Source organism: Pempheris klunzingeri, chromosome 15, assembly GCF_042242105.1.
Source record: "Pempheris klunzingeri isolate RE-2024b chromosome 15, fPemKlu1.hap1, whole genome shotgun sequence".
Lineage (NCBI taxonomy): Eukaryota > Metazoa > Chordata > Actinopteri > Acropomatiformes > Pempheridae > Pempheris > Pempheris klunzingeri.
This window is the reverse complement of record NC_092026.1, coordinates 15,525,570-15,550,255: the sequence shown is the minus strand read 5'-3', so window position 1 is coordinate 15,550,255 and position 24,686 is coordinate 15,525,570. Positions and strand designations below refer to the sequence as shown.

The 24,686-nt window shown below is 43.4% G+C and overlaps 2 protein-coding genes across 2 annotated transcripts in view; one reads left to right on the top strand and one right to left on the bottom strand.

Moving 5' to 3' along the window:
- The window catches only part of zswim5 (zinc finger, SWIM-type containing 5), a 55,971-nt gene extending 50,489 nt beyond the window's left edge, over window positions 1–5,482 (top strand). Inside the window, exons 10-16 of the mRNA XM_070844706.1 lie at window positions 941–1,092; window positions 1,784–1,886; window positions 1,978–2,113; window positions 2,541–2,698; window positions 2,805–2,968; window positions 3,641–3,722; window positions 4,364–5,482. Of these exons, the coding sequence (XP_070700807.1) occupies window positions 941–1,092; window positions 1,784–1,886; window positions 1,978–2,113; window positions 2,541–2,698; window positions 2,805–2,968; window positions 3,641–3,722; window positions 4,364–5,226 (1,658 nt within the window). The 3' untranslated portion in view covers window positions 5,227–5,482. The remainder of the gene's footprint in view (window positions 1–940; window positions 1,093–1,783; window positions 1,887–1,977; window positions 2,114–2,540; window positions 2,699–2,804; window positions 2,969–3,640; window positions 3,723–4,363) is intronic.
- A 10,840-nt stretch (window positions 5,483–16,322) lies between these two features.
- On the bottom strand, window positions 16,323–24,154 carry urod (uroporphyrinogen decarboxylase). The gene is made up of 10 exons (XM_070845700.1): window positions 23,989–24,154; window positions 22,472–22,584; window positions 22,264–22,343; window positions 21,992–22,054; window positions 21,465–21,662; window positions 21,173–21,334; window positions 20,225–20,359; window positions 19,675–19,775; window positions 18,893–18,959; window positions 16,323–17,609 (listed from the first exon to the last, which is right to left on the bottom strand). Exons 1-10 carry the CDS (start codon window positions 24,009–24,011, stop codon window positions 17,445–17,447), a joined length of 1,107 nt encoding a protein of 368 aa, XP_070701801.1. The 5' UTR covers window positions 24,012–24,154; the 3' UTR covers window positions 16,323–17,444.
- Between the last annotated feature and the right edge of the window lie 532 nt (window positions 24,155–24,686).

Here is a 24,686-nt window from a genome sequence, read left to right as displayed (position 1 = left end):
CTGGGCGCTATTGTGCTGCAGACTGCAATAAACTAGCAGAGCATGAATGGATTGGGCTGGAACACCCTGTTCATTTAGACCCCACTGCTTTTGTGTGTGTGTGTGTGTGTGTGTGTGTGTGTGTGTGTGTGTGTTTTATGTATAGAATCCATCACCATTTGTATTTCTCACCCTGTCCAGGGTCTTTTTTTGCACCAGTGACCATTGCAGCAGAGCAGAATAGGGGTTGGGTTTTCCTATTGTTACAAGACTACAGGGAACTATTGTCAATTCAAACAATGCTGACCACTGGCACACTCATTGGTGTGTGTGTGTGTGTGTGAGAGTGAATGATTGTCTTATGTTGTTTTGGGAATTTGAGGAGAGTGGTATGACAATTGTGTGTGTGTGTGTGCGTGTGTGGTCACCATGCTTTATTTCCCTCTGGAAGACAGCTGAGAACATCTGTTAAAAGTGGGGAGGACGGCCCCCTAGACTATGTTTCAACCAATCCAAATGCTGTACCGTCTATGATATTTTCAAGTCCACCAATCATTCAAAGCCCGTCGGCAAAAAAAAAACAAAACAGGCACGAGTTGGCACTGGGGTTAAGTCTGTAAAATCAGTTTCCACTTCTCCATGGATTTCTTCCCTCACCCACACAAATGCACCCACACGTCCGTGGAATAAGCAGGATTGAGGGGATCTATTGCTCAGAGGGATTTAAGCAGAATGATGGGGTGGGGGAGCACAAGAGAACAAATGGGCACCAATCAACAGCTGAGGCTCTCATGGCATCTGTTCTCAATTATAGCTCTGGAGCATTTGGTGTAGGGTTAGCGGCCATCTTAGATTAGTGATCACTATCACTAACTGAACCACAAACTGGCTTGTTACCAAATTGCAAAGAAGTGCACCAATCGCTACATAGTTTTTTTTTTTTTTCTCTATTTCTTCTCAGAGGGTGACCCCAGGCCTCCGGTCTACCACCATGTTCCAGTGTGGGGCAGTCCTGATGGGGGGGAGTCCTACCTGACTTTGGCCTTAGAGGTGGCTCTGATGGGTATGGGCCAGCAGAGGATAATGCCCGAGGGCCTCTACGCTCAGGATAAGGTATGGTTGTCCGGAAGAAAAACTAAATAAATTAAACGTCTGTGTGAAGCTACTGCCATGCAAAAAGAGAGAAAAGGCCACAGCATGTTGTTACCTGAGGAACAGGAAGAAAGTCAGTGGAATTAGGTTCACTTTGAATTAGAGTAAATCCAAGGAACAGTTCTTTGTGTGAATGGTCATAGACTGCCACAGACCTGTCATTGGAATCAGCAAGGAAATATGAATATTTTAGACAAGTTTGTTTGGTTAGTACATTTCAGCAACAGGGCAATTCAGCATGCATTACATAAGACATGAAGGTGTTGGGAAATGATATAAAAGATCAGAATTTCAAAGGGACCTCTTAACACATAAAATCAGTCCCTGTCCTGTGTTAGATAAAGGTAGATGTGCACAGAATACAAGATTGGGGGGTATTAAAGTCCCCCGCTGGGCCTTTAATACCTCAAACTCAAAATCCTCTTAAAAAGGTATTTAAACTTCAAAGTTATTTTCTGTTATTTAACAGTTGTAAACCGTGGACGTCAACTTGTATTTATTCTTGAATTCCAACATGATCTCATTGACACTGTTTCTACAAAAAGTTCTGAAATGAGTCTACATGCAGTGGAAACCAGCAGAACGAAGCACATTTAGCACATTTTTCTTCTCATTTTTTTCTTGTAGACACTAAACTGTGCTTTTGCTGTAGGTGTGTCGCAACGAGGAGCAGATTGTTACAAAACTTCAAGAGCTGGAGCTGGATGATCTCCTGGTGCAGACTCTTCGGAAACAGGCCATACAGCTACTAGAAGGTACGACAACCACGTCATCTCAGGTGGCTGCTTCACTTTGTGTTAAAGCCTCCAGGAGCCAGAACATTATTTTGCCCTTCTCTCCTTCCAGCTGGTCCGTTCAGCGGTCTAGGTGAGGTCATCCACAGGGAGAGCGTTCCCATGCACACCTTCGCCAAGTACCTCTTCTCTGCCCTGCTGCCACATGACGCAGACCTGGCATATAAGGTGGCTCTGCGTGCCATGAGGTCAGTTTCCTCATTCAGTGCCGTTAAGCAGCTCTAGATTAAAGGTGCTGTGTGTAGAATACTGATGCTATGGAATACTTCTGCATTGTACCGCGAGGTGTCCACTCTCACTGATAGTCTTCAAAACAGAGGCTGATTTTCCCACATTAGCTTTAGATAAGCATATTCTGTAAACTGGTGAACTAAGTGTGTCGAGGCTGCCAATCATTTGCGGTGATGGTCTCGTTTGTTTTAGGTATTTTTACACTAATATGACTTCTTTAGTAGTGAAATTAGTATGATCTGATCACGTTAAAAAGTGTATGTTAGCATAGATGTTTCTGTACTAATACAAACTAGATTTCATTTTAAGCGGCCTCATATTTCCTGAAAACTAAAGACACGGTGAAGAATATGGTGCCAAACTAAAGTTGTGTGTTTCTGTCAGGCTGCCGGTGCTGGAGTCCTCAGCAGGCTCCGGGGACGTGGGCCACCCGCATCACGGCATCTCCATAGTTCCAAGCAGATACCCACGCTGGTTCACGCTGGGACACCTGGAGTCACAGCAGTGCGAGCTGGCCTCCACCATGCTCACTGCTGCTAAAGGTACCACTAACACGCCCGCACGCCATCACAGGGGGGGGGAGGTATCCGCTCAGATGTTTCTCCTGGTGGTGCGTGTTTGTTGATGAAGTTTTTTTTTGGCCTGCAGGTGACATGTTGAGGTTGCGGACGGTGCTGGAGGCCATCCAGAAAAACATCCACTCTTCTTCCTTAATCTTCAAACTAGCCCAAGACGCCTTCAAGATAGCCACACCCGCAGACAACCCGCCCGATATAACTCTGCTCAACGTGGCACTAGAGCTAGGACTGCAGGTATTTTGTGTGTGTGTGTGTGTGTGTGTGTGTGTGTGTGAGAGACAGAGTGAGAGATATATAGAGGGAGAGGGAGTGCAGGCAAGCAGAGAAAGTCTGAGGGAAAGTCAGTAATTTTCATCAAGCATTTCACCACTAAAAATCAGAGCACTGGTCACCAGTCGAAACATGCAACAGTTTCCTTCAGCTTGTAATTTCTACAGGCCTCCACAGCCTCACTACAAATTAACACAGAAAACATCACACAGCGTCTTACCGTTGTTGATGAGAAGAAACCACATAATTAAACCTTTTGGGCTCCACAGTAAACACAGAAAAGCTCTTCAGATCATCAAGGCTACAGTGTCGCTGTGGCTTCACCCGCCGCTTCCCCCGGCTGTTTAGAGCATGGGCTGAATTCCTGTCAGCTAAACAGCTAAATAAGTGCTCAAAATGGAGGCGTCTCAATTTGTCATCTTTGCAGTTAAACACATTTCTTGTACGTCTGCCTGTTACACTATGAAACTTACACACGTCATGTTCACATTTAGCTAAAAGTGCAGATTATGACAACATTCAATAATAAATAATAATAAAACTATCGAGAAAATGATGAATTCGATGAGCGTTACGTGTTCTTATTGCCGTAGTACAAAGTAGCGACATCATGTGGTGCATGTGTGCATTCTGCAGGTGATGAGGATGACTCTGTCCACCCTGAACTGGAGGAGGAGAGAGATGGTTCGCTGGCTGGTAACCTGCGCCACTGAAGTCGGTATGTGTCACCTTTCACACACGTCAGGGGGGGAAAAAGAAAGTATTTTGTCGAGCCAGTAAAACAGGATTCATGGTCTAATCATGCCCTCCATAGTATGTTAAGATCTTCTCTTTGGTCTGCTGTGATGCCTGAAGCCTGACTTTGACACGGAGGTTAACCGATGATATAAAAAACCAGCAAGCGTCACAGGGCCACCACAAGCCACCACAACAAGCCCCCCAGAGCAGCTTCAGGTCTCCGAGCTCTGCTGCAGGGATAAACACCATTCTCCCACAAGAAGTTACCTCGTTTGACATTTTGGTAACACGTTGCTCCAGAACCTCCAATAGCATATGATTCTCATAACGTTCGTCCTCATCCTACCATTCCGTGAGCCCTCATGACCCCAGCAGCACTCTGAATAACTTGTGGATGGTACAGAGATGACTTGGTGTAAAAGGGGCCACAGCAGTGTAAGGAAATACATAATTTATGAAATTGAGATCACACAAGGCCTTTAGTTACAACGTGCTTCTCAACTTGGTAAAACGGGAACAGATCGGTAGGTTCAAAGCTCGTCGCCTGGTCAAAACTGACACTCTGGGAGAGGAAGTGGTCATACCAGTATCACATGATTAACGCTCTCTCCTCCCCCTCAGGGCTGCGGGCGTTGGTGAGCATCTTGCAGAGCTGGTACACTCTCTTCACACCCACCGAGGCCACCAGCATCGTGGCGGCCACCGTCATGTCCCACAACACCATCCTGCGCCTCAGCCTGGACTACCCCCAGCGTGAGGAGCTGGCCAGCTGTGCCAGGACCCTGGCCCTGCAGTGCGCCATGAAGGACCCCCAGAACTGCGCCCTGTCAGCTCTGACGCTCTGCGAGAAGGACCACATCGCCTTCGAGACGGCGTACCAGATTGTGATCGACGCAGCGTCCACGGGCATGACTTACTCCCAGCTGTTTACCATCGCGAGGTACATGGAACACAGAGGATACCCGCTGCGCTCCTTCAAGTTGGCCTCCCTCGCCATGACCCACCTTAACCTGGCTTACAACCAGGACACACACCCAGCTATTAATGACGTGCTCTGGGCCTGCGCGCTCAGCCACTCTCTGGGCAAAAATGAGCTCGCAGCCATTATCCCCCTGGTGGTGAAGAGCGTGCACTGTGCCACGGTGCTGTCTGACATCCTCCGGCGGTGCACCATGACGGCGCCGGGTCTCGCCGGCATTCCCGGCAGAAGGAACTCTGGGAAGCTGATGTCAACGGACAAGGCGCCGCTGCGGCAGCTCCTAGACGCCACGATCTCGGCGTACATCAACACCACGCACTCTCGACTGACGCACATCAGTCCGCGGCACTACGGAGAGTTCATAGAGTTCCTGAGCAAAGCACGGGAAACTTTCCTGCTGGCACAGGACGGCCACATTCAGTTCGCCCAGTTCATAGACAACCTGAAACAGATCTACAAGGGCAAGAAGAAACTGATGATGTTGGTCAGGGAGCGCTTCGGCTGACCTTACCCCTCCCTCACAGGGACCCTCTTCTTGGGAAGTAGTTAAACTTATTTGTTTCTATTTAAGGTTTTTTGGATTTCTTGTATTTTTACTTCTTATGTTGAGCCATTTGTTGACTAAGTCTTAAGTTTTTGTCCTGTTTTGTTGTTTTGTTTCTTGAATGTGAACCAGGAAGTGTTCGCAGTGCATTGCTCTACTTCATTGAGACTGCAAAAGGGGGGAATGGCTTGAAATGTCAAAGAAACAACAGCAAAAACAAAGCATTTTTCTCCTCCAACTAACGTTAAATCTAGTATGAAAAAGTCAAAAGATTGTGATGTTTAAAAAAACAAAAACAAAAGGAACTTTTGTTTTTTCGGTGGCACATGATTTAAAAACCAAAAGCTTTTGTTGGACGGGGTACTTACTTTGAGCCAGAGGGCGCTTTCAGCTGGGGTTAAGAAGAAGAAGAGCGGTGGTTTTCAAAGTGGAAGGAACATGTCATTCCAAAAGAAAAAAAACCCACTGAGGTCAAAAAACACACGTAGTGTTACTGTCATACCTCGACTGTATTATTTGTCAGCTTTAACTTCTCTATCAGAAATGGCCTCTTGTTTCATTCAGGGCATCTTAGAGTAGAGAGGGCAGAATACAGAACTACACATGAGGTCGCTCTGTAGAAGACGTCAGCACCAACAGGTTTCTAAACTTGACTTAAAGCCACTCTAGACTAGCTCTTACCCTCTACACCTGCTGGTCAGTGCGTTCCCTTCAGAATATCTTCAGAGGAAGAACCATGTTGCTTCATAGAGTGCATGTTTTCAAATCCAGAGGCCTGAGAGGGACATTTTTCAGGCTGTCCTCGCTAAGGTAGAATAGACAAGGCTCCACGTGCACATATATATATTCAGTATATCTCGTATGTCCTCCTATAAGCTTTTTAACGGTGACGATACACAGCTGTGATGATCGGAGGGGTCACAGTGTTCCCCTCTCCAGACATAACCACTGCACTGCTGTACAGCTATTTGTGGCCAAATCCATTTAGATCTAGAAGCATCCAGTGGTCACCTTTCCTCCGCTAGATCAAGATTTAGTCAATAAGCAATATAAGTCAAGTCTGCGCTTCATTTCTGTCACCTGGCGGCATTCATCTCACCTTCTTGTATTCTGTTTGGAAGCTTTGGAACATTGGAGGACACCTGTTGATTTCAGTGACTGCTAGTCAACTCTGCCTGTAGCTGAAGCCCCTTTTCCTTCTCAAGAACTTGTGCTGGAACTCAGGAACTTTTGCCAGAGTTTGTTACTTCATTTCCATAGTACTTTCCAGCAGTTGCAATGCGTTCTAGCGGTTACCTGCCTAGTGCTGATTGGCCTCGTTTCCAACCACCTCATCTAGCATCTAGCTGGTGAACATATCCCCCCTTTCCACTAGTGCTCGGTTCAACTTGGGAACCTTCTAACCTGACCGGCTAAGTGTTGCTGCTGCTCTGGAACCAACCTTTTTGAGAGGCAGTTTTTCTTTTGTCAAAACGCGAAGAACTGCTTCGTGACGAGGCACCGGCTCCGAACCAGCCCTGGTGGAAAAGGGGTAACAGTGGAGCTTTTAGCTGCGAAAGAGTCCACGGAGACCAAAACAGAGCTAAAAAGAGCGCAAATAGTAGACAAGGTCACTCGATCATTTGTTAGGTGGCTGAAAACAGGACTCCAAATAAATGCTGGCGTTGCTCCATCTCTCCTCAGTGTGTGAAATAGCAACAGTTAGCTAACATGTAAGCCATAGCAACTCTGTAAGGTCAACGTGTCTTTAGCTTGTCCCACTGCCTCCGAGTGGCCAAATCAATCTGGTTTAAGTGTTTGTGAACTGGGTTGTCAAATTCCTTCAGTTCCTGGGTCTTGTGATGGAAAAGGGTCTGCGGTTACTATAGCGACTGTCCTGTCAACGATCACTGGTCGTGATCACTCTGGTCAGTGAAGACGATGCACAGCAAACACAAGAAATACTGTATGTTTTGTGACCTGATGACCTAATCGTACACACCTGAGGCCACATACCTTGGCAGAAGGTAACGGTTTTTCATTGCGAGGGGTGTTCACGCTCCCCCCCCGTCTTACCCATGTGGCAAAGTGTTGTTGTTAGTGGCAGTATACAGAACAGCAAGAGCTTGAATCTTTACTAGCCGGAATAAACGTCATCGTACAAGCACTTCACACAAATACCTCTTCAGTACGTTCCTGCCTGCATTTATTTATTGATTGTTTGGTAACTTTGTATGACTGAGTAGGAATCGCAGACACACAAACAGACGAGTCGAGCGAGTCGGCCTGTCCGTGGGCAGGAGAATAAAAGGAAAAGGGTTTTTGAATGGAGGAACATTTTCTTGTCTGCTTTTACATTCCATAAGAGCTACCTTCACCCTTTACCCGGGTAGTCAGTCACATCTCTGGGCCTTTTTCTTGATCAGAAGACACGCAGATAGAAGAATAGAGGGAAAAAAAGGAAAACTGAGCAAAAGAAAGAAACGGAGGGTCAACTCAGTTCTCAGGGACATCACTTAAAGAAACAAAACAAAAAGTAGTAGCATTAAGCATTTAAGATAATTGTAAATATTAAAGTGTCAATTCAGAAAATTGTAAAGTTATAATTATTTATGATAAGTATGTTATGTGTTTGGTTTTTTTTTTCTTTATTTTTATGTTTCGGCGGGGGTGTACTTGAACTGTTTTGGGAATTTGACAGCGTTTTTTGTAAGAGCAAAGACTTCAAGGCATTTCTCAGGTGCTCCTGTGTACATTTCTTTCGGTTTGTTTTTGCTATAATAACTATTATTATTTGTATTTTTCAACTTTGTTTTTTTTTTTTTTTTTTTTGATTTGCAAAGACAAAAGAGAATCTTCCAAAAGGAAGCATGTCGTTGGGAGTTGAGGAGAACGAGGAAGGCATTCATTTGTAAACAGATACGTACTAAACCTGACTATGCAGAACCACTTTGATGGTCTTGTCAACTCTTAAAGACGCGCCCTAAAAACTTAAAAAGTGTGGAAGAGGAGTTACGGTGGACTGAACCACTATTAAAGAGGTGGGGGGCGGGTGGGGGTGGGGGTGGGGTTGGGGTGGGGGGGGGGGACACGAGACCCAGCATGCTTGTATTTGGACAGTGCTGCAACATTCAGCGGAGGAAAAAGAGAAAATGTTGGGAAATGCCTTTCTGACCGATCAATGTACAAAGTTTATTTTTTGCTTTACTTCTTTGTTGGTTTTTCTTTAATCAGGACTCAAGCCTTTAGTGTCTTCTCAGAGGTGCATCGTCACGTGAGACAGAACAACACGCAAACGTCAGAGAGTCTGAAACGGCAACTGTATGAACAAAAGAGACGGCCTGTGGAAGACCGTGCGTCCGTTCCTCTTTCTTTTCTTTTCTTTTTTTTTTCCTATTACTTTCTCAACTCCCCTCGGAGTTCACCTCCTCTGTCTCATCACCATCGCTTCTCTCTCTCTCTCTGATCAGTTCAGTTGTTGTGCACTTGGTCATCGCCTCACTCCCCTCTCACACAAGGGAGCACAGCATCGACCTATCAGCAGCCAGCTTTCAGCGCAGCCACTTCCTCCGTCGTTCCACCTTAAAGAACCCGAGACGCCAGTGCACAAAGTCAACTTTTGACCAAAAACAGGCTGGTGGATTTTGATGTTTTGTTGCTGCAAGGTTTCTACAGAGCGAAGGGGGGGGGGGAGCTGAATTACTCTGTTGGCTGCTACGTCAGCATGATGAGGCTGCGCTCCTAAATCAGAGGAAAGACGCTCTTCCCTCTTGAACTTGATCTCTGTTTTTCACTCTGTTCGCTGGACCATCCAGTTTCTTTCTTTCTTCCTCTCTTTGGTAGGAGAGCCCTATATTTGCTGGTAGCGATCTAGTTCACCTCCTGTTTCACCCTCTTTGTTTCGTTTTGGATTCTCTCTAACTTAAGGGAAAATTGAAAGTGTTTGTTGCCTCTTTGTGCTACTGATTATGAAAAGGTATTTCCAGTATTTGTTGCCACAGAAGTATGATAGCTTATCATCAACACTTGTTTTTTTTTTTTGTTTTTTTTTTAATTTGTAATTTTTTTGTGCAACTTCTTGAGCTACTGTCTATAAAGCGAGAATTTATTACTATTTATGTAACGCTACTACCATTTTATATTGATTTGTGTTGGAATCTCAGTGCTTTTCTATGAATAAAGTGTGAAACACGTTACAAGGACCTCTTTTTCATGTTTGTGTTGAACCAAGATGGACGTGATATCCGGTGTGCGTGTGGTTTGGGACGTCTAAGCAGTCATGGGAGATTATGAAGGACATTTTTTTCCAAGGACTACATTTAACTATAATCCTGTGGTGCTTTTATATGTGTGTGTGTGAGACTAATACTTAACTACAGCTTAGAGGGAAACATTTCTACTTTTTGCTCTCCTATATTTAAAGGCTTTGGCTTTTCAAATATCAATATTAACATCAAAATGACACTAACATGTAATCTGTTGGAGTTAATTCAAACACACACACACACAGTCTCAATGACAGCCGTCATTGTTGGTGCCTCCTCTGTGTCATTTGACCGCAGGTCCTTAAAAAGTCTTCAATTCAAACTTGTTAATATAAAGCCTATACAAGTGTTAAATAGTCTTGAAGGTCTTATAACTTTATTTATTGAATGCTGTAACACTTATTTAATATTTGACAAAATAAGTTCAGATTTGACTTCAGCTACACTAAAAAATATAACATCTGCGACTGTAAGACTGATAGTGATTAATATCAAGGACAAAAATATATTTTCATATTAATAAGCGTATTTGGACAAATGTTCTTTAATGGAACCACTTATTGTCATTTTACCTTATACTTTCAAACTGACAGTGTCTGTAGTCCTATGGCTATATTTTCACATTTGACGTTCAGCCTTTACATCTAATTTAACAGTGGATTAATTCGTCTTAAAGTCATAACGTCAACTTGCTGATACACGTAGACACCAGATGCCTCGTTCTGCCTCGGCAAAGACAGCAGCAGTGTGTGGATCAGGCAGCAGGACGTGTAAGGGGCCAGACAGGCTGCACAGTTTATTATATATCACTAAAGTAAAGTGCTGAAGATCATCTGCCTAATCTGATTGTCTCAGATTTCAGCAATTTCTTCAAATGAAAAATATGATCATACCCAGTAAAATGACAAAATAAGACCCAAGTTGTCCTGTAAAGTGTGAGAAATAATAAATATATACATTATTTAATATATGAAAGGGGACATTCTGAGCGCTGTTACTGTTAATGCTTCAGTCAAATATTGTATGTGAGATCTTAAATGTTGTATAGTGTGCTGTGTGTGCAGCATATGGAAAAGTTTAATGAAGTGATCTGTGTAAATAGTTAATCTTTCCCTGATATAAAATGTACTATAAAGCTCATGGGCAATATGAGGGAGATAAACTCTCGTGTTCATTGAAAAGCATTTCTGTGTATCCATTTCAGTGTGCTGTTTTGCATTAGGCCTTTTCATAAGCGTACACTGTAGAGATATGGCAGCTATATGAGCTCCATCTGTAATATCTCTGAGTGCTTTGATGCCTTAAACTCTGAGTCCCGGCTGGTGAGCCACAATCCTGCTTTTTCAATCACCCAACCGGCCGGCGTGAGCGATGAACAGAGCGCACGGAGGCTGATACACTTCCATCAATCTTTCACTCATTTCTCTCTTATCAGAATATTTTTCTTCTGTCCCTCCTTCACCGCTTCATTCTCATTCATTAGAGCTTTCTGCAGAGCCATGTGAGCGGGCAGGCAGACCATCAAGAAGTGCTAAGTGTGCTCTCCACACTGAGTGTGTGTGTGTGTGTAAATCTAGATTGATTGGCTGATGGTAAATGAACAGATTCATATTAATTATCCAGACAGATAGATGGAGAAGTGATTGCTATATGCTCAATCTTTTTCTCCTCTCTCTCTCTCTCAATCAATCCAGCTGTCTAACTGCTCGTGCTGGACTCACACCATATGCATGTAAAATGCAACCCTAGGCGTATTTTTACACCTATCTTCTTCCGTTTTATGCGTGTAACTGCTTCGATTGTGTGTTGGGCTCTGAGCACTGCTGAAACTTGGCTGACCAACACTTGGTGCTGTACCTGAACGCATCCTGGGCAGACACAGGCGGGGGCTCTGAAGCTGCCGCTCTAGAGCCTGTTGTGGTTCGGGCATCTGATCAGTGTCCCTCTTGGATGCCTGTCCAACTGGGAGAGGACCCCCTGGGGCAGACCAGATCATACTGGATGGAGGATGTGGCTGCAGAGAGAAGCCTTCAGGTCACCTTGCTTCATCTGCTGCCACTGCAGCCTGGACCCTTGTACAGACCCTGGACCCTAGTCCAGACCCAGGACCCTAGTCCAGACTCAGGACCCGGCATCGAAAAATAGAAGCTGTCCAAAGTTCAGGTCTGTGTCTTATTAACAAGGGCACCCAGTTTCATAGATGTGGAGCCTTAGCAGCAGCTCCATGTGTCATGTTAGTGCAGCATGTAGGTCAGCATCCCCACACTGAACATGGTGGAATAGGACGTTATCGTCAGCAAACAGGGACAGTCACAGCTGTCAGCATCTGCATTAGTGTGGAGCAGCTCAAGGTCTTCAGTTTCAGTTTCTCCCTCCGCCTCCCTCTACAACCACTATGGTAATAATGCCTATCAGTCTCTGTCACAGCGGGCTGTGTGTGGATGTGTGTGTTCACTCATGCATGTGGTCATTGAAAGATATAATGTGTGTGTGTGTGTGTGGGTGTGTGGATGTGTGGGTGTGTGTGTGTTTTGGGGGCGGTCACTGATAAAGCGCTGATAGTGTCCATCCATGGCAGATGATGTACAGCCTGCTGTCTCTCCAGGCAGATTGGATTTTCAGGCCTGCTGATTTGCTGAGAGATGGAGCCTGGACCTCCTTCAAACACACACGCACAGGAAGACACACACACAAACCCACAACCCACATCCACCTGTTCAATCTCACAAAATAAGCACATAAAAAGCCCACACACACACACACATACACACACCACCATGTGTGTGTGCACACATAGCCGCAAACACACAAGTACACATAGCAAAATGACTCATGCACGTACACACACATCTACGCAGACGGACAAACACAAACACACATACACACACTTATACATTATTCTCCTGCCAAAGCCTTTAAAGGCGACCATGTGGAAATTGATCTCCATTTCTAAGGAGCATGGATTCATTGTTACAACCTTCTCACTCTCTCTCTCTCTCTCTCTCTCTCTCTCTCTCTCTCTCTCTCTCACTCTCTCTCTCACACACACACACACACACAGCCGGTCACTTTGTTCCCAGATGGCCCACTAGGATCCAGTCTCGGCCTCTTCAGTCTTACCTGTCGACAATCAGCGGTGATTTTTGTTCATTTGTCTCTGCTATTTACGAAATGGGGGGAGGGTGGGGGGTTGGCACAACAAAAGCATATGTGTGTGTGTGTGTGTGTGTGTGTGTGTGTGGATGGATGAGTGGCGTGTGTGTGTGTGTGTGTGTGTGCGCTGTGTTTATGGTACTACAGCAACACAAAGGACAGAGATGAATGAAAGCCCGCTTTCATTTGAGAAAGAATTGCTTTTTCCTCTCGTCGACATTAATTCAGCTGCTTTGAGCTTTGTGCATTTCTGTATTTTATTAATAACACTCTGGTCCACCTGCTTCTGCTCACTCTTAATTATTTGGAGGCTTGAATCCAACATGTCTTCCTTCCATTTGAAACTGAAGTGTTCAGTTGGCGAATCAATAAAGGATCTACAACATGAAGCTGCTGTGGAATAGCTCGGCTAACCATAACCCTGTACTTTTTTCAGCGTGTGGGGTTACAAAAATGCTCTTATTGTGAACACGTACCATGAAAAGACCAAACCCCAACAATGAGGAGGTCCTGTTAACAGGTATTGTGTGTGTAACAAAAGCCTGATATATCTTCTTCCTCTGAGCCAGAGAGCTCCATTGTTGACCAAAAGCACATCGGTGATCCACAGTGAGCTTTGAGCACCGGGTGACGTCTTCCTTCATTACCGTGAACACACACGCTCAATCCCACACACACACACACACACACACACACAAAACACTCAAAAGTGCACGAAAATCTGTATTAATCCGCAGCTGAAATTAGTCCCCAACAAAGACACAGTTTTTATATGTGCTAATAACTACAGTGCCCAGTTGTTTTAGGAGATTACTTCTTCACAGGCAGGGCAGGACAATCAGAAAGTACTGAGACACGTTGCTGATTTGGGTCTTTTAATGGGATTTGTTGACAAAAGGAAAAAATACAGTAACATTAGAACAAAATGAGGTATGGAAATATCACTTTAGGGCGCAAACATATCCATATTAAAGATGATGTTATGTTGGGCCGTTACTGGAACTAGCACTGCCTATTCATAAATGCTTAAAAAGTTACACATAAATCTAAATGAGGGTGTTTGGAAATGCAGAAATACCAAACACCTTTATTTGGATTATTCAGTTAATTCATTCATTCAGTTGAATTTATGAATACATTACTTCACGTGAATTAATTTATGAATGTATTAATTTGCCCCGTGGAACTGTCCTCATCTCAAAAGCTCTTAAAACCAATTTATGCACATATATATGACCCCCTCTTAGTTTATCATGAATTTGAAATATTTGATCAATTCATTCATTATGAATTGATCAAATAGCTAGTTATTGAGCATGTTTGCTGTTATATCAATTTCAAGTGCAAATTAAGGTGTTCTTATCTAGTGTTCATGTTTCCTCAGTTTGGAGTAAATTAGTGGACATATTAAGGGGTCTTTAATGGGGTTTGTAGCTTTTAAGAGAAAAGTTTACCTTAATTTAAAAATGAAGGCTCTTTTGAGGTATTGAGTTACATGATTGCTTTCACGTTATTTTATCAGTTTTTTCACCCTTTAAATTGATACTCAGACAACCACTTAAAATAGCTTAATCATATCATCATTACACTTAAATGGAATTTTAATGTAAAAAAATCGCCTTATTCTGGCATTGACGGGCAAAACAACATGGTCACCATAATAGAACCCAGTGGTTTCCCCCTCACTGCCCCAGTCTGGTAACACGATGTTATGATTTTTACTGGAATCCTTCACAACAACACCAGCGACGACAACAACAACAACAACCGGCTTTTCTAGAATCTGCTTATCTGACGTTCTTAGCTGCCTCACAGAGAAAAACACAATTTGGGATTAACTGATCCCTTTTTCCCAATTCCTCATGTAAAGAGCTTCCGTTATGATTACAGCAATAATGCACGTAATTTCTTTTTAAGCCAAATTCTGTGTAATAAAATGTCACTTTGTATTAAACCCAAATACATCGTTAAACTCACATGGTAACAAAAGAAACCGGGGTTTGTGACTGGATGCTCCTGTCTGCTCAGCTTTTATTCAGCACGTCATTGGTGGTTGTGATGGCGACGGCCTGGTGTCATGAGTCCTGATTGGTTGAGGATGATGCCTGACTTTAACAACTTCTACACATGAGCACCACCACCTCGGTAGACGCTGATAATCTTATCTTAAAGTCTGCTAAGGCTAAAGTTATAGGGCTTTGTATTTGAGAGCCTTTTCCTATTCACTTCAATGCAATCAGCCCGTTTGCTCCAATAGTGATGATAGAAACAGCACTTTAATATTTAACTCAGTGCTTATTTTACCTCACAGCTTCGATCCCAAGTGGCAGCAGCTCTTAGCTGATTTTTTGAAGTTTGAAGGACTTTGCCAAGTATGTCCAAATGATGTAACAAACTCCTCAGAGCTGTCAGGGTCAGGTGGTGGTGGGAGAAGGTACAAATCAGTGTTGTAACTTAAGTTAGTTAAATTAAATTCTTGCTTATTTTTTACGATTAAATCCACATTTCGCCGATGTGTTGTTTGTTTGTCACAGAGTCCCTTTTTTCCTCTTAAAGTGAAAACCCAAGTTACTCTACCATCACCGTTATTTAATGTTGTTCTAGAGGCCACATTGTGCTGTGCTTTCTGAGCTGTTTATTTATAAAGACCTTCATTACAAAGCGCGTCTCGAAGGACTTCAGACCGGATGATAAAATGGTGCTCACACACCTTCAGGCAGGACACCGTCTCACTTGTGTCCCAGTTAAAGCCCCAGTCACTGTCACGTCTCCGTCCCATTTTCTGGGCCAGGCCTCAGAGTCGGCCCCCGTGTTCGGCTGTGGAGCAACAACTCTGATGCACAAACCATCAAAACAAGCAGAAAGTATGGAAGTGGAGGAGAAGTATTTGTTTAGGCTCTTTGAACCGACAAGAGCAGAAGAACTTTGGTTGGTGCTTTTTACTATTATATATTACAGACTGATTATTGACAAGGCTTCAAGTCTACAGCCTAGCTGGCACCTCTGTGAGCCTCTGCTTACTCTATTAGCTACATGCTAATGTCAGAATGCTAAGTTTGAGAAGTAGCACTAAACACACACTGTAGCTAATAAGATTGCCATTAGTTTTGAAGGTATTAAACCAAAGTAACATTTTTGACACGATGATGGCGATAAATAAAAATTGAAGGGAACTAAATTGCCTCAAGTGATGTCACCTAAGTCAGTGGGTGCTGAAGACTACAACTTTGAAAATGAAAACCTTCTGAGGGAGACAGGAGACCTCTGTAACCTGCTCCGGATCTCTGCTCGAGGCCACATGAACAGCTAGAGGCATAGCCCACTTGAATCTCACCATGGAACTCAGTTGCATTCTGGGTAATGTAGGTGCCAAGTTTTGACAAGGAAGAAGAATGCATGGAAGAAAAAAGGACAACATCTCTGCTGCTGCTGCTGCATCGATTTTTTTTTTTTTTTTAACTATCTATTGTGAGTCTGACAATGTTTTAGCAGCTCAGTGTTTGAAAGGAAGAGTCAGTAATGGCGACTCATTTAGAACCCACTCCTTTTAAACATCATGTGGGTTTAGCAGCATAAAGAATTAACATCCTACTCGAAGCCTACACACACACACAAACAGAAACTTTAATAGCTTAAAATACAGAGCAACAGAAATGCCACTAAATATTAAATCTATTTTTATTTACGTGGAGAGGAAAATAACAGCCACACACACATTTACACTTATGGCAATCTGCAATCACACACACAGCCTCTCTGCTGCTTCACCTCATGAGCCAGTTTTTCTACGAGTCTGACTTGATGAAATAATAAAAAAAAAAAAAAAAAAAGATTTAGGGTGAACAAGACAAAAACAGCATAAGGCATCTCGTATGATGTGCGTTTCTTAGAAGATATTCTAACTGTGGGAGTAAAAAGAAAACTCTTCATGCTGAGATCCAGCGGAGGATTTTGTTCACTGTGAAGATGTGAAGTGGTGGAATGATCAACCGCTGCGTGCTGACATTTTCTCTTAAAAATTGATTTTGGAACTGCGGTAGTGCGTCCCATGCTGAAGCTCTTTTGCCAAATCACCAGCTTTTGTTGTCGCAGCCTTTGGCGGAGAAGCTGCTTGAACTGATGAAGAGCTCAGTGTTGATTGAAGATGTTTACAGCCATTAAGAGGTTATCAAGGTGCGTCTCCACATTTGTACTTGTTAAGAGCTAAAGTAAGACGGTGGCGACTTTGATTGGACGACAAATGTCTAAAAACACTTTTTTTTTGTTCTTCATCTATCAGTCAAAGCGGTTTAAAGCGTTTTTTTTGAACAGATTCAACAGTAATACAAATCCCATACAAGTTAGAATGCGTTTGTAACGTACATGTACTCGCAGAAATGATGTCCCCCCCTGTCTAATGGAAACACGTAATCCACTCACTATAGATAAAAAGAAAATCTTGTCTTGTCGTCTTGTTTATCCTGAAAAATCTGCACTGGATGAGAATGTGGTGAATTTATGTGAACGGACATTTGGATGTGTTTTTTTTTTTTTGTGCTAAACATGAATATGAGGCCAGTGTTGGTTTTTATTTTCCTCCTAGGAAATAATAAGCTGCTGAGAACAGATGTGATGTTATATTATGTATACTGTCTCCTACATTGCGCTGTGTATTTGTATTTGAACACCAGTGCACTTTTCACAGTTCTTAATAAAATAACGCATTGTTGTACTTTTTTTTTTCTTTTTTCTCCATCAGCATGTTTTGGCGTCCGCTCTCCCTCGCGGCAGACACGTCCACCATCACATTTGTTTGATCACCCGCTTCGAGTGCTGGTGCACAGCTTCGACGAAGGCGCCCACGTTCTCGGGGTCCATGTCGGGGTAAAGGCCGTGGCCCAGGTTGGCGATGTAGCCCCTCGTGCCGAAACCCTCCAACATCTTCTTCACGACGTCTGAAATGCGCTCCTGGTGGAGGAGGAGGAGGAGGAAGACAGAGAAGAGAGGATTAAAAGTTGCGGATGAGGGGGCTGGCCCTTTGGATCGGTCGCGGTTCAGCTACGGCTGCAGAACATCTAGAGAGTGTGAGAGATACGCTCTGCTCAAACTGGGTCAGAGGAGGAACAATGTGAGGAACTTCTGGTGAAGAGTTATAAATTGCTGTAAACAAAAGTTTGTCAGAATGAATTACAGCACTTCACATGAAGCAGCGATCTCTGAGTGGAAATACTGTAGAGTGAAAACAGGATTCGCAGCATGTACACTGGCTGCTGGAAATAGCAGCAGTTGAAAAAAAAAAAAAAAAAAACTTGAGAAAAGTGCAGAGCAGCGGTAGGCTTTTTCTTTTCCTTCCTTTCTTTTTTTTTTATCATACGAAAAACAAGAGAAACTCCTACTCTGGAAGCCCCGCTGACAAGCAACCGCACAGCCCACGCTAAAGCACTCACACGACGGGTCAGCTGTGCATCTTCTATGACAAGTCACTTCATAGATTATAAAGAAAACCTTTCCCTTTTTTTTTTTTTTTTTTTAAAAATCGATCAGTGTGAGTGTATGTGTTGCGGCCTAAAGCCAGCTGTTAAAGCACACACATCTGTTCCGTTTAATCCTTACATTCCTCACAACTGTACTAAATGTAATGAAGAAGCTGTCACTGATTTGACAGATTAAGAGACAGTGTTGCTGAAATAAATCAAATACATGTTTGTCTGTTACTGGACAAATGTGTCATTGCTTCAAAAAGCCTGATTGTGATTCAGTGAAATAAGAAAATCTGAATGAAGCTCAATGAATTTACACACTGAAATGAACTCAAATAAACTGACTTCATGCAGGAGGACCTGAAGCTCTGCAGCCTTGACGTTTGTGACATTTCTTTGTGAAGAAAAGTGACCCACAAAGGAGCAGGCAGTCTTCTCTGGTAGATTTAGGAGGGTGATTATGGTCGTGATTAAATCTCAGAAATATGCACCTCCTTATAAAGAGGTGGTTTTCATCTGACTTGGGATCCTTGTATGAACAAACCCCACAGAAAAAAGTCCATGGGGCCATATTTTATATATGTATATATAGTATTTAGCACTTATTCTTATCTACTGCACAGTTTCTCCTCTCACAGTGGCTGTGTTACTGGGGGTTGGCAGCAGGAGGTGGGGGGGGTTGTAAATGATTGGAGCTGTTTTGTCTTTTCTAAATGGACAAAAATCAATCAAGATAAATTTGAAAAAAAATGATCCAGGAAAGGAGGTCACCTTTGGAGCGTAGAGAGCACAAGGGTCCATGTTTCCCTGCAGGCTGACCTTCCCTCCGGTGCGCTCCCTGAACACACACAGACACACACACACACACACACACACACACACACACACAGGACACACAGGGTAATCCTTTAACCAACAGGTTAAGTATTTGATGAGCGGAGCAGGAAACACAGACATTTGTTGACTTAAATCCTGCACCCAGTGAGGAACCAGGGACGAGTGACGGGTCGCTAATGGTTAACCTGCTCCTCAGGAAACACCACAGTACGCTTCACGAGTAGTGCAACAGCTGGCTACATCCCTGACTCCTATTCAGCTGCCACTCGGCTTCCAGCTCGTGCTCTGCAGTCTGACCGTGACGGTGCGTTTTGAGGCTGCAGCTGTACCTGCTTGTGACTGAGGAGAGTGCTGTATTGATTCTTTTTCTATTCCTGCTCACATCATTCCGGGGACATCTCAAAGCTTTCAATCTGACAAACCCCTACCAGAGGAGGCAGCTCCGGCTGGAACAGGTTTTACAAATAGTGGACGGGCTGACATGGCATATACAACACAAAGACTGGTGGAGAGTAGAAACTCCTACACTGGAGTTAGAAGGTGCCGTTTGTATTTAGATTTTTAGGTGATTTTATGTTGGTTTTTTGTGCTATGATATCCTTCTAGAGCCAAAACATTTACACAACTACTGGGAAGATTTAAGTAGTGACGCCAAGATACCGTAGCTGTGTGTGTGTGTGTGTGTGTGTGTGTGTGTGTGTGTGTGTGTGTGTTACCGAGCAGATCGTGGGTCAATGGTCCAGTCAAGCCCAACCACCTCGTAATGAGACTGGGACAGATCCTCTAGAGCGTAGTGGGCATCCTTTGCAAACACAATCTGGAGGACACGGAGACACAGAAACATAAAAATAGTCAATTTTCAAGGCAAATTCTGCACAAATCACCAGGAAGCATTTTTGGTGAAATGCTGCCACCTTCTGGTAATAAAGCAGAGCAGTTATTGATATCCAGACCAGATGGATCCTTAATGATCCCTCCAGGGAAACAGTGCGGTTGAAGCAACAGAGTGACGATAAGAATAGAACTGAGTAGTGATACGGATATAGAAACTAATTATAACAAGAGAACAAACAGAAAAACAGAGCAGAAAAATAAATAAACGGAGTTGTCACGGTTGGCTCGTCTGCAGGTTGGAGGATGTACAGGTATACATCATTAGCCACTGAAAAAAAGTATGTACCACAGTGTTACTGCGGAAGTCTAAATGTTTGCGCTGCGGATGTTTGTGTGTTTGGACTAAAGCGCTTGTGTGAAGCCGTCCCTCACCATGGGAACGCCCTGCCCGGCTTCCTTCAGTTTGCCTTTGACGGAGCGAGCGATGTCTCGAAGGTACGGCAGAGAGAACTCTTTAAACTCCACCGGCCCCAGAATGCCGGCGTGGGACTCAAACACCTGCAGAGCCTGGACAGCACGCACACACACACACACACACACACACACACACACACACACACACACACACACACACACATATAAAATAAACTGATTTTTTGACAACAGGCTCTAAACACAACATTAACTTTTCATCACCTTATTAAATCCCCTGTTTCACAGTCATGTAATTCAAAGATAAGTAGCTGCAGTTTTTATCACTCTGCCTCGCCAGTTATTTTAATCAGTGTGCTGCCATCGCAAGCCTAAAAATGACCACTGTAGAGCACTAAATAACGGTCAGAGGTGAAGGACACAGAGAGGATGCTCGACACCTCTGGAGGAGGTCACCGCGGGTAAAAGGACTCTAAAGCGACCCTGCTGCCCCACATTCTGAAAAGTGCTGTAAAACTGGCGGCGCACTCTGCTGCTGTGACATTGTCTAGACTTTGTAATAATCCAGGTTTGTGCTTTCAGACTGTGCTCAACTTTTTTGGGGAAAAAAAAAAAAAAAAAAAAAATGCTGCCTCCACTGGATTTTGTGCTGATATTGAGAAGCAGGTTTGTTTCCATAAGGAGCGTGTGCACGAGCTGCCGCAATCAGCAAATAGTATTTCTGTCCTGAAATACTCACACAAGGTGCCTTATGCTGAATCTCTGAGGTTTGGGTTTCGACCTCTCTGTGTCTCACTGCTGTTCTTAACTTTTAGCTGCGTACAACACACCTGCAATCCGTTTACGTCCAGTCCTTTGTTGCCATCTTAAAGCTGCGCTCGCATGTGTCACGGCGGTAGCAAACATTGCAAACATATGTCCGGAAGATTTGAAGGCGGAGGGTCTGACCTGAGCTCCGGCCGCCACCTGTCCGAGCAGATACTCCACGATCACGTCAGTCAGCATCCTCAGCAGCATGTGGCTGGCCTCGGGGTACCGGTACAGCCAGCGCTTCGCCTTAGAGTGCGTGCTGGAGCCGCCGCCTTCTATCATGTAGGACATCAGCGTCCACTGGAGGGACACGGCAGAGAGGCGACAGCAAGAATTTCAATACTTTGATATCACTTTCTTTTGAGCGTTGAACTTTTTTTTTTAACCACCACAATTAAATTCCAGCTTAGTGCTCCGCAGCATCTCTTACTGGAGCTCCAGTGAATCCTATGAGCGGCACTTTGCCCTCTATCTTGTGTCTGGTCAGTGTGATGGCTTTGAAGACGTAGCCCAGCTCTTTGTCCACGTCCACTTTGGTCTGCAGACGCTGCAGGTCCTCTGGCTCCTTCAGGGGCTCTGGGAATGTAGGACCTTTACCCGCCACCATCTGGACGTCCATCCCCAAGGCCTGGAGGGAGGGAGAGCGGTGAAAGTACAGATAAGGGCTTGCGGAAAATCGGGCAGATGGCTGGGATTCGATGACACTTATTACACCTCAAGAGAAACTCGGATAATCAACTGGCTCGTTGAGAGATGAGAACACATACACCAAAATCAATGATCCACATGAGGCTTGTTTTTAATTTTAAAATCACATGGCCTTTAGTTTTTAAATTAATGACAGAGATATGCAACTCCTCACCATTTTGTTATCTCCAAACATTACAGTGACATTAGCAACATTCTTTTGGCCACTGGGGGAGTGTTAATGACTGAGCCTGGTCCTGATAACATTACCTGAGGGATAACCAGGATGTCCGAGAAGATGATGGCAGCATCGAAGGGAAAACGCCTCAGAGGCTGAAGGTAGGAAAAAAAAAAACGTTTGGGGTTTTATTCCACTGGTGGTTTGCGGTCTTGTGATGATGGCTTCGAGATTTTCATCTCAACAGACTACGTTAAATGGTAAATGGTCTGTATTTGTATGGTCGTGTCAACCGCTCAAAGTGCTTTGACATCACATCCTCATTCACCCATCATTCATACAGGAGGAGACTGTGATTCTGTACCTGCAGAGTGAGCTCACAGCAGGCCTCTGGAGACCGACAGGTGTCGAAGAAGTCCTTCCCCGCTCTGAACTCGCGAAACTCTGCACATTAGAGCCGACAAAACATTCACATCTTTGTCATGTCTTATTGCACGTGTTCAGATTGTACTGTTTAAAGACTTTGATAGATTTTGATGTGGTGATGCAAAGAAAACAGCGATCACAGTAACCTGGCAGGTATCTTCCAGCCTGCCTCATACACCATACAGGGACATGTTCGGTTTCTTCTCCTCGCGCTGCTCGCAGGAACGTATCGTTCAGGAGCTGGGGGAAGTCCTTGGGGCTGCATAAAAAGACCAAAAAAAAAAAAAAAGGTTTAGCATCAGTAGCTCCTCTGTGCTCGTTAAGCAATGCTGCGTCGATCAATGCTACAGTGAATGAATGCATCAAACAATGCAGCTGCTTTGCTAGCCAATAGTTATGAATAAAAGTAATGTATTTCTAATTCAGTATCCAAATGAAATCATGACCTAGTACCAGAACAAATGCAGGCACATGAAAAGTTAAATACTGGTCACGTTTACCACAATTTTACTTTATTTTGTCATTATAGAAGAAACTGATGTAAATAGACACAGGTTATGGCAGCAAGACTGCATTAGCAGTTCAACATAAACACACAATACAAACATGTCTGACGATCCACATTTGAATTTCAAAATGTAACCGCCCTGTAAGAAACTTGGGCTTAGGTGGCAGCTCAGGGGCTTCGTACGGTTATCTAACACACAGGCACGTCCCGCCCTTTCCCCAGCAATCAGATGAGACATCCAGCTGAAGAGCTGTCACTGATTATGAGAGATAACACTCCTCCGCTCTCTTATCATCTTCCAGCAGCAGAAAAACGGTTGAATGAAAGGCTGCTGTGGAAGTGTCACAAGGCGCATCCCAAACCGACCGGAACTCAAACTGTGTCGTGAATCTACTGTTAGAAGTAGATTCTAACAGTAGATTACAAAATTAAAAAAAAAAAGAAAAAGAAAGATTGATCCAAACAAAACTGATCACGTTAATCTTACTGTAACTTTCATTCAGTTCACTTTGGCTCTTAGAATGGATATATAACACATGCTGAACTGATGTTAGACCCTAATGAAATAGAAATAGAAATAATGACAACTAGTGTTTAACTGAGTTACATCAGGAAACGTTGTGTTTACTCTGTTTTCATCCAGTTCACATTAGTTAACAATGCTAACTATAAGAATGATTTATTCCCACATTATATGTTTTCTCACTTGAAGGCACGATGGAGGCTGAGCCAAGTCAAACTACACAAATAATACACTGATAATAAGCTTTGATTTTACAACAGTTAAGTACTCCTTCTTCTATGCCGAATGTATCAGAAGACCCAAATGATTCGTTAAAGCTAAGAATACATGTTACAAAGGGAATTACCACGTAAATGTAAACAAGAGAGTATGACAGTGCTTGTTTTCTGAACGAGAATTCGCCACAAAACAAGGAATGGTGCTCATCGGGTTCGATGCATAGAGTTACTGACAGGAAATGTTACAGATATAGACAGGATGATGAAAGGTGAACATGACGCTGGATTGAATTAATGCTAAAGAAAGAAATGTTTGTATAAGCACGACACAGACGACTTGCATAACGCCCTGTGTGTTTTCACAGATCGCTGTCAAAATGCTAGCGTTGACATGAACGCAACAGTCGTACTTACAGGATTAAATCGTTCTTGCTCATGTCGGCGGGGCTGAGGAGGTGACAGGCTTTCTCAGACGTTTCTCTGCCTCTCTGGAGATGCCACTTGCGACCCGCAGCTCTTCAGCTGTCACCAAAAGCTGGTTTACAAAATCTCTCTCTGCTCGTCACTCAGTCTCTACTGGGCGCGGCCATCTTGGAAGACCACGTGATCACACCAGGAAACAAGATGTGAATTCAAAATAAAATACATTATTGGGAGAATTTATTTTTCTTTCTTTCTTTTATACAATATAGCAGATATGTGTGTTTTTCTATTGTTTGTCAGGTATAAGAGATAACGGATCAAATACTATTTATAAAAAAGAAAAAGTTTTCTTTGCATATTCAAGCAATTCTATATTGTTAAATACAAAATATAACACATTTCTATATGAAAGTAAGCTCTCAACATACTGAATGAAATAACAGTTTCATGCATGAACATATATGTGCCACATGCTGCTGAATAAAACACCAGTATAGAGACAGTGATCTTTGATTCTTCTAATTAATTTTTTAAAGAATGCCATGAAGCAAATTCTGAATACAATTTGAAATACTGAATTACTGAAATGTAAATGGAATTATTTTTATTTGGGGAATCAAGGACATGAAGCGACTTGTGATTAGTTGAATTCAAAATCTAATTATCAGAAACAACATCAGAATCTGTCG

Excerpts from the sequence above, each read along its gene's own strand:
- urod (XM_070845700.1), bottom strand. The coding sequence starts at position 24,011 with ATGAGCAAGAACGATTTAATCCT. Across the intron at positions 22,344-22,471 it reads GGCTGGAAGATACCTGCCAG|AGTTTCGCGAGTTCAGAGCG; the intron begins GTTACTGTGATC and ends TCTAATGTGCAG. Across the intron at positions 19,776-20,224 it reads CCGGGCAGGGCGTTCCCATG|ATTGTGTTTGCAAAGGATGC; the intron begins GTGAGGGACGGC and ends CGTGTCCTCCAG.